Here is a 17,439-nt window from a genome sequence, read left to right as displayed (position 1 = left end):
CCTAATTACGGGATAACTTACTATGACCAATTAACCTACCAACCGGTACGGGAGGAAACTGGAGCACCCGGAGGAAACCCATGCAGTAAAGGGGAGAACGTGCAAACTCCTCACTGATGGCAGCAGGAGGAAATGAACTGAGTCGCTGGTTCATTGAATCGTTGCGCTGGTTCTACTTGGCACTTGATATGAGACCACAAAATTATTTCAAGTGTGGTTAAGGAGCTTATAAAGCAAGTGATAAATCAATTGTCCTTTTACACCAAGTGTCATTTTGGTGTTTTTAATCAGTTTTAGGTCTTTTGGCTTTGCAGTTATTTTGTCTGTAATTTTAACTGAAATAATTCTAAATGGTTCTTAAATATATTTTTTAATTTTTGTGAATGTTAATGTTATATAAAAGTATAGCACAACGGTTTACAGTACCAGAGACCCGGGTTCTATTCTTGCCACTGCCTGTAAGGAGTTTATACATCCTCCCCGCGACCTCCTGGGTTTCCTCTGGGAGCTCCAGTGTCCTCCCAGAGTCCAAAGGCATACCGGTTGGTAGGTTAATTGGCATTGTAAATTGTCCTGTGATTGGGCTAGGGTTAAATCGGGGGGGTTGCTGGGCAGCACGCACGGCTTGAAGGGCCGGAAGGGCCTATTCCGCACTGTATCTCAATCAATCAATAAATATTCAATGCTCTCACAGCTTTTATAGTCTGCAACATTGGAGTGACTTTGCCACCTGCTAAAGCTTCCAAAGGCATTTAAGGGTTGGGGCTGGCTAAGTCCATTGATGCTGGGTCCAACCATCATTCAAATATGCTCTGGGAATTTGAGATGGCTTTCTACATTAGGGCCTTGCGAAAACAAGGATGACAATGCTAGACAATAGGCAGGAAGATTCAGGATAAGATTCCTCACTTTGCAGCAGAAATAACCAGCAGATAATTAGAAATGGGGATGCAAATGATTATTCTTTTCTCCCATCTCTAGGGCTTGGGTTTGCCTGTAGCTCCTCTATAGCCAGGCCCACAAGGAATGGCTAACTTGGCACTAATGATGAAACAAACCCAAGAGTTCGTGATGCATATAGCTTGGCTTCACACATAGCAGCTCCTACTAATTGAGCCATTGGGGGAGGGATCAAATATTAATTTTAGTCACCTGTTACCGTGTGACAGTTCTAAGGCATAAAATGGTATTATACATAATTCATTCTCAGAAAGGGGGAATGATTCTACAATAAGGTAAAGCTTAAAATTAATGCTTCAGTGCTTGAGGCAATTAGCTTTATCTTCAGATCAGAATTTTACCAGCGAGACCCTGACCTGGTACTTATGGGACTCATTAATTCCCAGGTTACACGAACCTTGGAAAATATCTAATTCATATTTTTCAGGCTTCTGATAATGCTGTGTCATATGAAAACTGAATTAACAATTTAGGGTGCACCTTTCATGTTTCTTATGCACCTCAAACTCTGCTTTGGATTGTCATCCTGCAGACTAATCTAGTTCTTACTCACTATGATTAATTGAAGCATTCAGGGGACATCTGTAAGCTCTCATTGCTGAGTTCTTATTTCAGAGAACATCTCTTGTAATTAGATGCAAACAAGTTTTCTCAAGCGCTGGGGATTCAAGCTTGCCTCCAAACTGGTAGAAAGAAGTCCAATTCAGATCCAGGTCTTTAAGCATAGGCTATTGAGTAAAGTGATTAATTATTAAAATGCTAGACAGACACCTATAATATTACAACTTGGTTATATCCAAAATCAAGATTAACTGTATGTATTAAGACAGAGAACAATAGGCTGAGAAAAGTCAAGTGGATTTCATCTGAAAATCCACAGTGTGACAGTAGGGTGGAAAGAATTCATTTAATTGGATATTCTCATCAAGCAAACTTCATGCTGGTCATCGCTGCTTTTCCCAGAGCCACTAATGAAGAAGACAAGGCGAGGTAATCTCAATGTATCTCGGCCTGTGGCCTTTCACAACAGAAATGACATCAAATCAGCATCACACATCAAAGTTGCTGGTGAACGCAGCAGGCCAGGCAGCATCTGTAGGAAGAGGTGCAGTCGACGTTTCAGGCCGAGACCCTTCGTCAGGACTAACTGAAGGAAGAATGAGTAAGGGATTTGAAAGTTGGAGGGGGAGGGGGAGATCCAAAATGATAGGAGAAGACAGGAGGGGGAGGGATAGAGCCGAGAGCTGAACAGGTGATAGGCAAAAGGGATACGAGAGGATCATGGGACAGGAGGTCCGGGAAGAAAGACAAGGAAGGTGGGGGGGACCCAGAGGATGGGCAAGAGGTATATTCAGAGGGACAGAGGGAGAAAAAGGAGAGAAAGAGAAAGAATGTGTGCATAAAAATAAATAACGGATGGGGTACGAGGGGGAGGTGGGGCATTAGCGGAAGTTAGAGAAGTCGATGTTCATGCCATCAGGTTGGAGGCTACCCAGACGGAATATAAGGTGTTGTTCCTCCAACCTGAGTGTGGCTTCATCTTTACAGTAGAGGAGGCTGTGGATAGACATGTCAGAATGGGAATGGGATGTGGAATTAAAATGTGTGTACAGTAGAGGAGGCATCAAATCAGCATATACAATAGTCCCCAAACTCACACAGAGAGCTGTAGAAGATGCAATTATCACTATTAAATGAACAGAATCTTACAATCCCAAAGCATTTCCAATTCAAATTGATTGTGAGTAACGTGATAAGTATAATCAATTTTCAACTTGCTTGGTTTCAAGTATTAATTGCGATTACTTTGTGAAGTACTACCCCAGGCTGAAATCCCATAGCTCATTGATTGATTTATTTTCAAAACGTGATATTTCTTTTATTTCTCTAATACTTCACTTATACTGGCCTAGGTACAATAAGCTGAACCCAGCAGAATAACATCACAAGCAAATCATGTGTATTGAATGATATGATCCAGAAATGTTGCCACATTCCCATCAAAGATCCACAGTCAATGACAAACAGCACAACTACCACTTTATTGAAGATGCCAGACAACAACCAATCAATTCCATACGCTACATTTTCTTTCTATAAATTTGCGCAAGAAGCCAAGATTGTGCAGATGATCTGTTGATTCTTTGTCAAATAATTAACAATTTTCTCAAAACTCACAGAAAAAATAATCACGACTTGTTTTAATATATATCGAACTTCCATATGAATAGATTCCATTTATAACTTCTCAAACTAAAGAAAATATCTGCATAATTGTAAATGCTGTTTGATTCCGGGTAAATGTAATCTTACCTTCTCATCTGGGTCGCTTTCACTGTCACACTGAAACAAAGCAGAGACAAAATATGTATTAGGAAAACTGGTGAAAGGTAGGATTTTTTTTTAGAAGAATTAGTGAATCAACCTGGCTATGTTTTCCTTCCTCTCACCTCCAGCGAGAGTGTACTGGAATTTGACGGAGGAAACAAACAAACTTGGGTTGGTTGCAAATGCACCAATATTAATGAACGCTAATCAGAATAGTGATTAAAACTAACCCATTCCCAAAGTGCCAGTGAAGCATATCCTAGAGCTGCCACAAACTAATAACTTTCAGCAACATTATTGGGCAAGATGGACCAGAACTTCATCAGGCATTTTCCCCTATCCTCAGTTGGGTGATTTTAGGTGTGAAATTGATGAGCACTGTGCATTTTCCTTTCATAAAACATATTAAAGTGGAAGATGTACATTCAAGCACACATTATATAATTGAATAAAGCAAAATAATAAAGAACTCAGCAGAGAGATTTTCAGAGCAATCATAAGCACAGAGCAAAAGCAATAAGTGTTACATATCAGCTGAATTTTTTAAATTACCTGAGATTAGATTGCTTTGTTTGAAAAGCAAACCAACTGCCAATGACATCTTATGTTAATGAGAACTGCTCTAGTTTTTGTGATTAAACTGAGAAACTCCCTTCCAACTGAGTCACCCAAATAGGATTCTGTTCAATGCCCAAAGTGCAAGTATTCTTGCCCATATTCAAAGAGGTAGAATTGGGTGCAAAAGGGAGGAATAGAAAAAGGAAAAGAGATGGAGGTGAATATTTAAATATTCCCCTAATCCAAAAGAGACAATAGACTTTTTAATGGAGTAACTATACTTTTCATTTTTTTCCTCAGAAAATAAAAAAAAATTTACATCCACCCTAAAATAAATTATTTGCCTGTACTGTACTTGGTCAAATAGGTAGAATTCTAACTGATTCTGATCTACAAAATGAGGCAAACATATCTTGGCTGTGGAGACTAATCATATCTGATTATAATTATCATTAATTAACACCACACCAAACAACATGTCCTTCCCTTTAAATAGTGATTTTCATGGAGCAATACACCCCAAGGCATTTCTCAGGAACATTAGTAAACAAAATTTTATTACACAGGAAGAAGACATTAGAGCAATGGTACAAAAAGTTGAAATACTGTATGCAGTTTCATAAAAGAGGAAGGAGAAGTTATCTGTGAAATTAAATTCACAAAAGTGTATGTGAAGAACTGCTTATATTATTCAAAATTTTGATAATGGAACTCCGAATTTATCTGAGAATAATACTGAAAATTCTCATTGACTAAAGTTATATGGTGTAAAGTGAAAAATAAAGATTAAAAACTTTGTTCTGAAAGAAATATTGTAACCGTTTAATAAAGTAGGGGAAATGCCAACTATTGATACTTTCTTGTTTTGAATGCAGAATATGGAATTCTGCAGGACATTAATTATGGCTATTTGACTGCAAATAGAATCATTGCTTTCAAAGATTCACTTGATACATTTGCACACTTCTGACACAAATTTAATTGTTTGTAAAGTTAGTTATCCCTAGAAAGAGATAATTCAGATTATTCACCGCGGTTTGAGTTAGAATGGTAAGCTGTTGTAACATATCAATATTTTCAAGTAATGATTACAGATGTCAATTATCGAAGTAAGTTCAGGATTTATCCCCAGAAGCAGGAAGGTCTGTGCACCGGGAAGAATAGTAGCATATTTATCAGGTAAATCCAATTGACTTTTTAATTAAGTTGTTTATTGAGTTAATGGAGATATACACAGCACAAGATATATTATAGATCATCCCTCATAACAGAGGGTACATATACAAGGAGAGCACATGGAAATGTAATCAAGATTCATATTATTCCCTCTGGATTGACGCAATATATGATGACATATGATATTCCAAGTGTCAATAACTATGATGTTCATACCATCCATTACCTTCCATCCACTGAGCAGAAAAATGCAAGAAGGGCTTAATGGACCATACACTGGTCCTCCCCTTCTAATGAAGAAAATTAAAGAGCAAACCCGATTTTATAGGCAAGCAAACCTATAAATCATCAGCTGTCCTAACATCTCATGCATGGGTAAACAATAATTCTGCCACAATGATTTTTTTAAACAGGCAAGTAAATCACAGGACAAAACTGCTCGGAAAAATCTTAACCATAGCCTGTGTCATTGTTTGATATTTAATGTAGGTCAATAATGTGGAACCCAAACTATATGTGGCAAGAGATCCTGAGCTAGCAAAGGGGTGGTTAAACCTTTGAAGTCTTTTTCTTGAGAACAAATATAATTCTGCAAGATTTATCTAAATCAGTAAGATCAGCAATTCTGCTTAACAACGCTGAAGGCTTGAAGCTTACAGGATTTATTTCTGATGCTTCTTTATTATTTTATGCAGGTTCAATAAAATCTGGTATATTCAGTTTGCAAAAAAAAGCTCAAGAAAACATCAGCTTTCTGTCCCTACAAAGCATCAATAAATTGCAGTAAGCCTTAACAACAACTACAAACTACCTTCATTATTTATTTGACAACATAACATTTACTTTATGTAATTGCAAGTACGTGACAATTTTTTTTGTTTCATTATGTCCATATTTTTTTATTTTGCTATTTTTTCACCACTGACCAAAACATCCATGAAAAAGTAGTACAGTATTGGTCTGGAATTGTGATGAACATTTTAAAAGCACACCCAACACTCAAAGTTCAAAAAGTTCAAAATTCAAAGTATTCAAGTAAATTGCATAAACATTTAAAATCAGTGTGGCTGAGATTTACACAATTAATGAAAAAAAAAGGACAATGTGTTTCTAGTTAGGTGTTCAGTCATGTTTTTAAAGCTTTTTATGCATTGAAACTTGAGAATTCAAGCCCCTATACTGCACAGAGATTTCACATGGTGTATCAAAAGCAGTGACTACCTTTTCCTGTTGATAAATCTCATTTTATTTCATATATTTTGCATTTAGAATAATGAATGTATTAAATATAATAGGAATCATTTATAGGCCTTTGTTATTTTCAGCATAGAATAATCATCTGGATGGAACGGGTTGCTAGTTTACACCAGCGACCTGTTAAGTACCAAATAGATTTTTAAACTTTTTAGCTGTGCCTTCATGTCTCTCCACATTCTTGCCTCTCTCTGGCTCTTTAACCCCCAGTACACTCTGTAACCTTCCAAGATAGCTGATATTCTCAATACTGTATTCTTGTACTCCCATAGTTCTGGTCCTGATGGGCACTTATTCAGTCACTAAGGTCATAAATTTGGGAATTTCCTCCCACAGTCATTCCACCTCTTTACCCCTCCTTCTCCTTTTAAGTGCAAGCTTGACCTCTACCTTGCCGAGGCACAGCGTCAACTCGCGGATACCTCCTCTTATTCACCCCTCGATCATGACCCCACTAAGGAGCACCAGGCCATTGTCTCCCACACCATCACCAACTTTATCAGCTCAAAGGATCTCCCATCCACTACTACCAACCTTATAGTTCCCACACCCCATACTTCCTGTTTCTGCCTCCTACCCAAGATCCACAAACCTGCCTGTCCTGGCAGACCTATTGTCTCAGCTTGCTCCTGCCCCACCGAACTCGTTTCTGCATACCTTGACACTGTTTTATCCCCCCTTGTTCAATCCCTTCCCACCTATGTTCGTGACACTTCTCATGCTCTGAATCTTTTCAATGATTTTAAGTTCCCTGGCCCCCACCGCTTTATTTTCACCATGGATGTTCAGTCCCTATATACCTCCATCCCCCACCAGGAAGGTCTCAAAGCTCTCCGCTACTTTTTGGATTCCAGATCTAACCAGTTCCCCTCTACCACCACTCTCCTCTGTCTAGCGGAATTAGTCCTTACTCTTAATAATTTCTCCTTTGGCTCCTCCCACTTCCTCCAAACTAAAGGTGTAGCCATGGGCACCCATATGGGTCCCAGCTATGCCTGCCTTTTCATTGGCTTTGTGGAACAATGCATGTTCCAAGCCTATACTGGTATCTGTCCCCCACTTTTCCTTCACTACATCGACGACTGCATTGGCGCTGCTTCCTGCACGCATGCTGAACTCGTTGGCTTCGTTAACTTTGCCTCCAACTTTCACCCTGCCTTCAAGTTTACCTGGTCCATTTCCAGTATCTCCCTCCCCTTTTTTGATCTTTCTGTCTCTATCTCTGGAGACAGTTTATCTACTGATGTCTAGTATAAGCCTACGGACTCTCACAGCTACCTGGACTATTCCTCTTCCCACCCTGTCTCCTGCAAAAATGCCATCCCCTTCTCGCAATTCCTCCATCTCCGCCACATCTGCTCTCAGGATGAGGCTTTTCATTCCAGGACGAAGGAGATGTGCTCCTTTTTTAAAGAAAGAGGCTTCCCTTCCTCCACCATCAACTCTGCTCTCAAACGCATCTCCCCCATTTCACGCACATCTGCTCTCACTCCATCCTCCCGCCACGCCACTAGGAATAGGGTTCCCCTTGTCCTCACCTACCACCCCACCAGCCTCCGGGTCCAACATATTATTCTCCGTAACTTCCACCACCTCCAACGGGATCCCATCACCAAGCACATCTTTCCCTCCCCACCTCCTTCTGCTTTCTGCAGCGATCGCTCCCTACGTGACTCCCTTGTCCATTCGTCCCCACCATCCCTTCCCACCGATCTCCCTCCTGGCACTTATCCGTGTAAGTGGAACAAGTGTTACACATGCCCTTACACTTCCTCTCTCACCACCATTCAGGGCCCCAGACAGTCCTTCCAGGTGAGGCGACACTTCACCTGTGTGTCGGCTGGGGTGCTATACTGTGTCTGGTGCTCCCGGTACAGCCTTCTATATATCGGTGAGACCCGACGCAGGCTGGGAGACCATTTCGCTGAACACCTATGCTCTGTCCACCAGAGAAAGCAAGATCTCCCAGTGGCCACACATTTTAATTCCACGTCCCATTCCCATTCTGATATGTCTATCCACGGCTTCCTCTGCTGTCAAGATGAAGCCACACTCAGGTTGGAGGAATAACAACTTATGTTCTGTCTGGGTAGCCTCCAACCTGATGGCATGAACATCGACTTCTCTAACTTCTACCAATGCCCCTCCTCCCCTTCACACCCCATCCCTTATTTATTTATTTATTATATATATATATATATATATATGTATATATATATATATATACCCCTTTTTTCTCTCTCTCTCTTTTTTCTCCCTCTGTCCCTCTCACTATAACTCCTTGCCTGCTCTCCACCCTCTGGGCTCCCCTCCCCCCTTCTCTCTCTCCCCTGGCTTCCCATCCCATGATCATCCCCCTTCTCCAGTCTGTATCCCTTTTGCCAATCAACTTTCCAGCTTCATCCCTCCCCCTCTTGTCTTCTATCATTTCAGATCTGCCCCCCCTACTTTCAAAACTTCTTTCAGTTAGTCCTGACAAAGGGTCCCAGTCCGAAACGTCGACTGTACCTCTTCCTATAGATGCTGCCTGGCCTGCTGCATTCCACCAGCATGTTTTGTGTATGTTTCTTTTACTTAGCCTGTAGGCATCTATGCAAACATCTCCATGTATGACTTGGCACCAATGTTTCTTTGCTTTCATAATTCTTTCATGAAGGGCACTGTGATGGATTTGTTTCAATAAATAAACAAAAAATATTGCTTCAATACCAATGTGTACCAAGAACACTAAAGTGGCAGTTAAGGAGTAGCAGTTGCAAAAGGATCAATACAGTTTTGGAAATTATGAGATACTACTTAATGGATAGAACTAACTTAGATTGGCATCTCGGGTCAGCATAGACATGGTGGCTGAAAGGTAATTTTGATGCTTCTTTGTCATATAAAGGGAAGTAAACAAGAATGATACAAGAAATTTGTACGATACTAAGTGATCTACATTTATAGAAAGCATTTTAAATCATTGCAACTTGAAGTTCCAATTAAAAGTGCAAGAATCATTTTTCAGATATGTTGCTGAAAAGAGGACGCAAATCATCGAAAATAGTGTTTAGATTGTACAACATGTTGGCCCTTTCTCACTTGCACAAAGTTCTAAGTACATTTATAATCAAAGTATGCAGTCAGCCACGAAACAAAGAAACCCAATGGAATCCATTAAAACAAAAGAGGACCATCAAACACCTAGTGTCCAGAGAGAGAGAGAGAGAGAGAGAGAAAAAAAAACAAATCGTGCAAACAATAAAAGCAAGCAAACAGCATTCAGAACTGAAGTTCACAAAGCCAGGCATCACTTCAGTCAATCCAGAGGTCCACTAGTTGCAGGCCACAGCTTCAGTCCAGTACAGAAACGAGCAAACCCCACCTCAAAGCCAGGCATAGCTGTATTCTAAGCACAATTTCACAGAGGAAATCCTGATGTTAGAGAGAATATCCTGCTATTCTACCCCTTGTACAGTAAGATGGACTCTTGACCTCACAATCTAACTTGTTGCGAACTTCCTCTTTATTATTTGTCTGCACTGCACTCTCTTTGTAGTTTTTACACTTTATTCCACGTTGTTATTGCTTTACCTTGTTCTCCCTCAGTGCACTGAGCATTGATTTTGTCTGTATGAATAGTATCTGAGGCAAGCTTTTCACTGCATCTTGGTACATCTGATAATAATAAACCAATACGAATATTGTGCAAAGCAGGACTTACTAACAACAGGGTCTCTTTTTAAAGAAAACAAAGAGCTTCTGCAAGCTTCTATGTGGAAACATTGTACACGGAGCAATGTACAATGGACAGTCACAGAGCGTTGAGATCACATAACACAATCAGCATGTACAGTAACATTATCCCATGATGCTAATGTATACAGTAATACACATAGCACTAAAATATAATCTGATAACTTCATCTTGACAGTGGATGCCACCGGGCTATCTGAACATGAAGGACAACTGTTTCAACATCTGTCACCACATACAACAGGAACAATTAGCTATTAGTGATCAAGAATGAGGAACTTGGATGACTCTTGGCAAACTCAAGCTAGCCCAAATGGAAAATCTGGTTACTTAACTTAAACCAAGATTAACCAAGGACGAGGAAATCTGCAGATGCTGGGATTTCAAGTAACACACATAAAAGTCGCTGGTGACGCAGCAGGCCAGGCAGCATCTCTAGGAAGAGGTACAGTCGACGTTTTGGGCCGAGACCCTTCGTCAGGACTAACTGAAAGAAGAGATAGTAAGAGATTTGAAAGTGGGAGGGGGAGGGGGAAATCCGAAATGATAGGAGAAGACAGGAGGGGGAGGGATGGAGCCAAGAGCTGGACAGGTGCTTGGCAAAAGGGATATGAGAGGATCATGGAACAGGAGGCCTAGGGAAAAAGAAAAGGAGGGGGGTAAGCCCAGAGGGTGGGCAAAGGGTATAGTCAGAGGGACAGAGGGAGAAAAAGGAGAGTGAGAGAAAGAATGTGTGTATAAAAATAAGTAACAGATGGGGTACGAGGGGGAGGTGGGTCATTAGTGGAAGTTTGAGAAGTCAATGTTCATGCCATCAGGTTGGAGGCTACCCAGACGGAATATAAGGACTTGTTGAAAGTATAATTCTAATAGTTATTCCCATTTTAAAAGCATGGTGAAACATAAGATGTCATTATATATGGTTTTAAAATTTCTGCATGATTTAAGAATAATCTGGCTCTTGACAGCAAAACAGTTCAATATATGACATGTAGGGAATGGTTAATTTCAATCATTGAACAAGAAAAGTTACAAAATGCTGAACAATTTAAAATGCTTGTTTTACATAGTTCTGTTTCTCAAATGTATGGAAAATGCACATTTTTCTTTTGCGTATTCTGTACAGAGACATCAGGCCAAAGGACCAATTGATTGCCTCGGTTCCTGCAAGAAACAGCCTCATTTCCTGAAAAAGAAACCAGCCAATAAGCAAGTTCTATTATTGGCCATCACGTAAGCAAGCTGTAAACTAGACATATGCTTTCCTTGCAGCCAACAGAAGATTGACAGACTGCGATCTGGCCACCATCATCACATGGACGGCTCCTGACAAAACTCTCTGCTGTTCTGGAGACTCAGTAGACTCTGAGACATCAGCTCAATTTCTGGCATAGTAATGCTTTGCTGACCTGCGGCCAGCTCATCAGGAATGTGCCACTGAATTTACAATTCTGTCCCCTCAACAGCTTAATATGCCAGTGCTTAGAAGAGATGAATGATCTCCAGTAGCTCATAAATTATGCAAAGATAATAAAATGAATTGTGGAAAATATTTCAAAAGGTTTCATGTCTGGGGCCTGAGTGCTAGTTACAGGAGCTACATTAAAGAAGGTAATGTCTTTTTAACCAACTTGTATAGACTTATCATATTCTCTATATTATTCTCCTGACTCTCTTAGTGTTGGTGTTTAGATCAATATCTTCTGTATTTTTTTGTTGCAGTTGAATTTTTGATCTGGAAATATTAATTAAATCTGTTAAACATTTTTATTTTCTGAATGGTGTTATGAATGAGGTTTGTGAAGCAAGTTACTTTCGAGAGAGTGGTATTAACCAATTATTACCGTTTCAAAGATTCTTTGATGAACAGTATAACAACACGTCTTTCTCAGTCTCTCCCCAAGACTCTGAATGGAGGTCAGGGAGCAGGAAGTACAGGGAAGGCCAGCATGATCATTTTAGTCTTAAAATTTTACAGTTGGGGTTTCCACAAATTTTCCAACTTCTCTCTCAGTTCAGAATCCAAATTTCCCAGAAGGAGGAAGATCAGAAGGCAGAGGGATTTAGAGACGGTGTTCCAGAAGGCATCTTAATCAATCATGCTTCTCCAATTGCGTGATGCGAGGCCTGGCTTACAGGAAGCGCCTTAGAGTCTGCACAAGTCGTCACAAGGTGCGAATTGTAAATGCTATAGCAGCTGAATTAATTTGTGCTGAATTTAATTTTGGTGAAAACTTGTAGAGTGATGTGTTTCTTTGATACTACAATTTACTTTGTCAGTAGTCAATGTATGCATAGACACAACAAACAGCAACATATCTCCCCAAATGGTTTTATATTGAATAGCATAAATTGAAGTGTTTTATTCATGCAATTTCATGGAAAGTGCATTTTTATTCTTCAAAACAAACTGTATATTTTAAACAGATAAATCTCTTCAATGGTGTTGTGATCCATTAGAAATGGGCTGTTCTCTTCCCTTTGTGCCAAATTGCTTTGATTGCCTCCATGCAAGCTCACAGAAATGACTTCCCCCTGGCTTGTGAAGCAGATGGAGTATGTTAATGGAAGCCGGCATACAGCTTGATGCAAAAGTGCCATACCTCATTACTTTAAGATAAAAGGAGATCATTGAAGACGGGAAGCAGAATTGACTTTTTGCAGTCTTGACTTGATGATGATTTAATCAACAGCACTCTTTCAGTTCCTATACACACAGCTGTCGTTCCTCAGGTACCCCTAAATGAGGTCCTCGCACAGTGAGGGGAAAGACAGGAATTGCAGTCCCACCTTTACCACGAGTTAAAGGAAGGATACTGCATCAAGCATTCATGCTGAAATTTGAAGGATTGCAATTGATGGCCAGGGCCAAGCACTCTGAATCCATTTCAACTGAGACAATTGGGCTCATTTGGAGAAGCCAAGTTCAATAAAACAGCCCTAACTGATGACAGATTTGTTCAGGGTGGGGGAAAAAGTTCACAATGCAATGAGGGAGACAGAGGAAATGTACGCTTGTTGAAGGCAACAACATTTTTCAGAGTCTGAACCTTGTTTCTCGAGTTTTGAAGAACTAGTAGCAGTTAGTTGTTAACCATGCACCATAACAAAATGGCAGTATCATCATTAACATACTTAATGACTCACAAATTGTGGTGAGACTTCTGTCAAAAGCTAAATATGTTTTCAGCTATAGATGAAGAATTCCCATTAGATTTTTTTTTCCCTGAGTGGATTGAACTGTTTGAAGTCAACCAACTGAAAGTGCACAGAATATTAGCTAAACAAAGACATGTTGAGCTGGAGAGAAATGGAAAGCTACATTTGTTTTATATTACGGTATCTCTCAACAATACCAGTTAAACATTGAATGTCAATTAAAGTGAGATTTAAAGGCATTTTTTACTGCAGTCAATTAGCAAAGGCAGTACTTCACAATGAAGAATAATTTTTTTAACATCAGTATTTCATACAATTACCTGGATTTTGCAGTGAAAATAATAGTGAGCCTACCAATCAAAGTTGCTGGTGAACGCAGCAGGCCAGGCAGCATCTATAGGAAGAGGCGCAGTCGACGTTTCAGGCCGAGACCCTTCCTCAGGACTAACTGAAGGAAGAGCTCTCTTCCTTCAGTTAGTCCTGACGAAGGGTCTCGGCCTGAAACGTCGACTGCGCCTCTTCCTATAGATGCTGCCTGGCCTGCTGCGTTCACCAGCAACTTTGATGCGTGTTGCTTGAATTTCCAGCATCTGCAGAATTCCTGTTGTGAGCCTACCAATGCTCACTTTTGAAAAAATAAAATCAAAATCCTTGTTATTTTGCGTCCAATGTGCAGGAACACAAGAAACTGCAGAGATTAGTGGTCTCTACCCAATACATTATGGGCACTTCCCCTCCCGCCGTTGGTTGTAATTTCAGGAAGTGCTGCCTCAAGAAGGTATCATCTATCGTCAAACATCCTCACCATCCAGACCAAGCCATTTTCTCACAGCTACCAGTGAGCAGGAGGTACAGAAGCCTGAAGCCTTACACCACCACATTCAGGAACAGCTACTTCCCTTATTGAACTGACTAGCAAAATTCTAACCATCATAGTTTAGTAGCAACATGATGACTACTGAGACCATTTTGCATTACAATGGCTGTTTGGCTTCAATTGCACTTTCTTGCAAAAATTCTGTATAATTTATACTTAATTTTTACATGAAGGTTACTTACATGACTCGATACTGCTGTAAGGTTTTTGTTACATATGTGCATACATGCACTTGCACATATGACAATAAACTTGACTTTGACAGGCTTCACGTTCTAATGCAAGGTGAGGCCTTAAATTACTGCACTTTTTTTGAACTTGCCAGATAATGTGGGAATGGATGAGTCCCAACTCGAGTTAATTTTTAATGACTTTATTATTGTCGCCAAATCTCAACTCTTATCCTGAAAATCTGCTTTTTATAAGTGTGAAGTCCCAAAATGTTAAAGGTCTTAAAGAGAAAAATATATTGCCTTAATAGTTTTTCTTCTTTATTGTCCCTTGTTCACACTCTCTTTCACTTACTGTACATAATGTAGCATTGAAATACGTTTTCTTAATTAACATTTCTAGGTGCAGATAATTTTCTTCCATGTTTGAGTTCATTGGCTAAGGGGTTACTTGCCCTGTTCACAATGACCTCAGATCATCTGCAGAGGATACGTACAGATATGGCTCCACAATCATGGCAAGTTCCGGTACCGAACTTAGCAAAATCTACAATGCCTTTTATTGATGACTTCAAAACTCAACCCATTTTAGCATTTAACGTATTGTAGCGTAGAACATTTGAACAGAAAACTCAATGGCAACTGCAGTGATCGTGGTGATAAAATACCACCTGCTTTTTCCTTCAAATTTTTTTTCGGGCTCCACGTTTAAGCGTACACTTTAATCAGAAGAATGCCCACTAATTCCCATCCTAAGTCAAACATCATTTATCTCAATGGTTAGAAATGGACTTCTCTCACTCACTATCGAAAGGCATGTGCAACATTGGCCAAGAATGATGCTTGAGTAGACTCCTGTCATTAACAATTCCCATTCAGATATTACGAATAATTTGTTACTGCATCCAATGATCATGCATCAAGACATGAGAAGTTGAAGAAGAAATCAAGTTGTGGAAGGAAAAATTGCTGGAGTACTGGTCAATTTATGATAAAGCAACACACACACAAAATGCTGGAGGAAATCAGCAAAATCCATAGAAACTAATAAACAGTTGATGTTTCGGGTTGAGACCCTTCTTCAGGACAGAGAAGGAAGGGGGAAGATAGCAGAATAAAAAGTTGAGGGAGGGGAAGGAGAATAGATGGGAGGTAATGGTGAATCCACCCAGGTCGGAAGGAAAGGTCAAGGGCTGGAGAAGAAAGAGTCTAATAGGAGAGGAGAATGGACCACAGGGGAAAGGGACAGAGGAGGGTACCCAGGGGGAGGTGATAGACAGGTAAGAAGAGGTATAAGGTCAGAGTAAAGAACAGAAGAAAAGGGGAGGGGGAGAGAATTTTTTTTACTGGAAGGAGATGGGAAGATAGTATGAGCCTAGATTGTCAAACAGAATGACTACACTACAATTCACTAAGCTACGGGCACTAATTCAGTTCAAGTTAATATTTTACAGATATAGAGGACTCAGGTATGAGGAAGCACTGAAGACCAAGATATAAGCTCTGCATTGCACTGTTATTACACCAATGGAGCTGAATTCTAAACCACCTGCCTCAAATACAGAGAAGCATTGTCACTTGGTTTACATTTCCAGATATCAATAGGATAATTGTATCATAGCTTACAATGTCACATTTTTCTATAGGCATATTCTTATTATTCATCCCAATATTAATGATGAGCAGTGAATATGTTCACAGAAATATTACATGTGAGAAAGAGTCTTTTAGACTATGTGTACCCAGATGTATATATAGAGTCAAATTGTAAATCAAAATGGAATCAGACCCTTTGGCCCAATTGGTCCATGGTGACCAAAATGAAAGCAATGATATTGAACTACAGAAGCACCAGGATATTTTGTCCCCAATAATCCCTTTGTATTGTATTTTGAACAAAGAAAATATTATTAACTTTGAATTTTGACATACATATATTTTTAACAATTGAAATCATCCAAGAATTAAGTTACTTTATTTTTATTTGCTTGATAATAAGTTACTTATTTAAAAACAGAGCTACCAAACCTATGGGCCAGAGATCATTTGCTTAATGGTATTGGTCCATGGCATAAAAAAGGTTGGAAACCGCTGGTTTAATGGAAGAATTAATGTTTCGAGCATTAGCCCTGGACTGCAGCAACCTTCACTCCAAGCAATCTGTTCAATCCCTGGACTTGATTTGTCCAATTAATTTTCATCTCAAAGTGTGACTGATGAAATCATCTATAAGAACATAAGGAGGAGGAGCAGGAGAGGGCCATCTGGCCCATGGAGCCTGCTCTGCCATTCAATAAGATCATGGCTGATCTGGCCATGAACTCATCTCCACCTACCTGCCTTTTCCACATAACCCTTAATTCCCCTACTATGCAAAAACCTATCCAACCTTGTCTTAAATATATTTACTGAGGTAGCCTCCACTGCTTCATTGGGCAGAGAATTCCACAGATTCACTACTCTCTGGGAAAAGAAATTCCTCCTCATCTCCGTCCCAAATCTACTCCCCAAATCTTGAGGCTATGGCCCCTAGTTCTAGTCTCACCTACAAGAGGAAACAACTTTCCTGCCTCTACCTTAACTACCCCTTTCATAATTTGATATGTTTCTGTAAGCTCTCCTCTCATTCTTCTATATTCTAGTGAGTACAGTCGCAGGCAGTTCAATCTCTCCTCACAGTCTAACCCCCTCATCCAGGAATATTACCCAGGAAACACACACAAAATACTGGAAGAACTCAGCAGGATTGCTGAAGGGTTTCGACCTAAAACGTCATCTGTCCTCTTTTCCATAGATGCTGCCTGGCCTGCTGAGTTCCTCCAGGGTCTCAGCCTGAAACTTCGGCTGTACTCTTTTCCATTGATGCTGCCTGGCCTGCTGAGTTCCTCCAGCATTTTGTGTGCTGCTTGGATTTCCAGCATCTGCAGACTATCTCTTGTTTGTGAATATTTTCCAGGAAATCACTTCCAGTGACTGTACTGATGTTTTTATCGCAAAAATCAACATTTTGCCAATCATCTAAAGCTACTAATCATTAAAAATGAACTTAAGCTAGAAAGGTTTGTGCTACAGCAGATGCATTCATTACCAAAATGAAATTTATACTGTGATCCGCACACAAGTGATGCAAGCTAACTAGTGCATTCAGAAAAACCTTATATCAAAAATTCCACAGCAAATAACAAAATCCAGTTAACTTACTGCACCAGACATTTGAAAAGA

At 39.9% G+C, this 17,439-nt stretch overlaps 1 protein-coding gene across 11 annotated transcripts in view; it reads right to left on the bottom strand.

The window, feature by feature from the left end:
- The window catches only part of auts2a (activator of transcription and developmental regulator AUTS2 a), a 1,205,197-nt gene that overhangs the window by 363,522 nt on the left and 824,236 nt on the right, over positions 1–17,439 (bottom strand). For all 11 annotated transcript variants that reach the window (XM_063031901.1, XM_063031894.1, XM_063031893.1 and 8 more), the window contains one exon: positions 3,274–3,303. In XM_063031901.1, the coding sequence (XP_062887971.1) occupies positions 3,274–3,303 (30 nt within the window). The remainder of the gene's footprint in view (positions 1–3,273; positions 3,304–17,439) is intronic.

This window comes from Mobula hypostoma, chromosome 23 (assembly GCF_963921235.1).
Source record: "Mobula hypostoma chromosome 23, sMobHyp1.1, whole genome shotgun sequence".
Classification (NCBI taxonomy): domain Eukaryota; kingdom Metazoa; phylum Chordata; class Chondrichthyes; order Myliobatiformes; family Myliobatidae; genus Mobula; species Mobula hypostoma.
The sequence above is the reverse complement of the archived record's forward strand: the minus strand, read 5'-3'. Positions and strand labels throughout refer to the sequence as shown.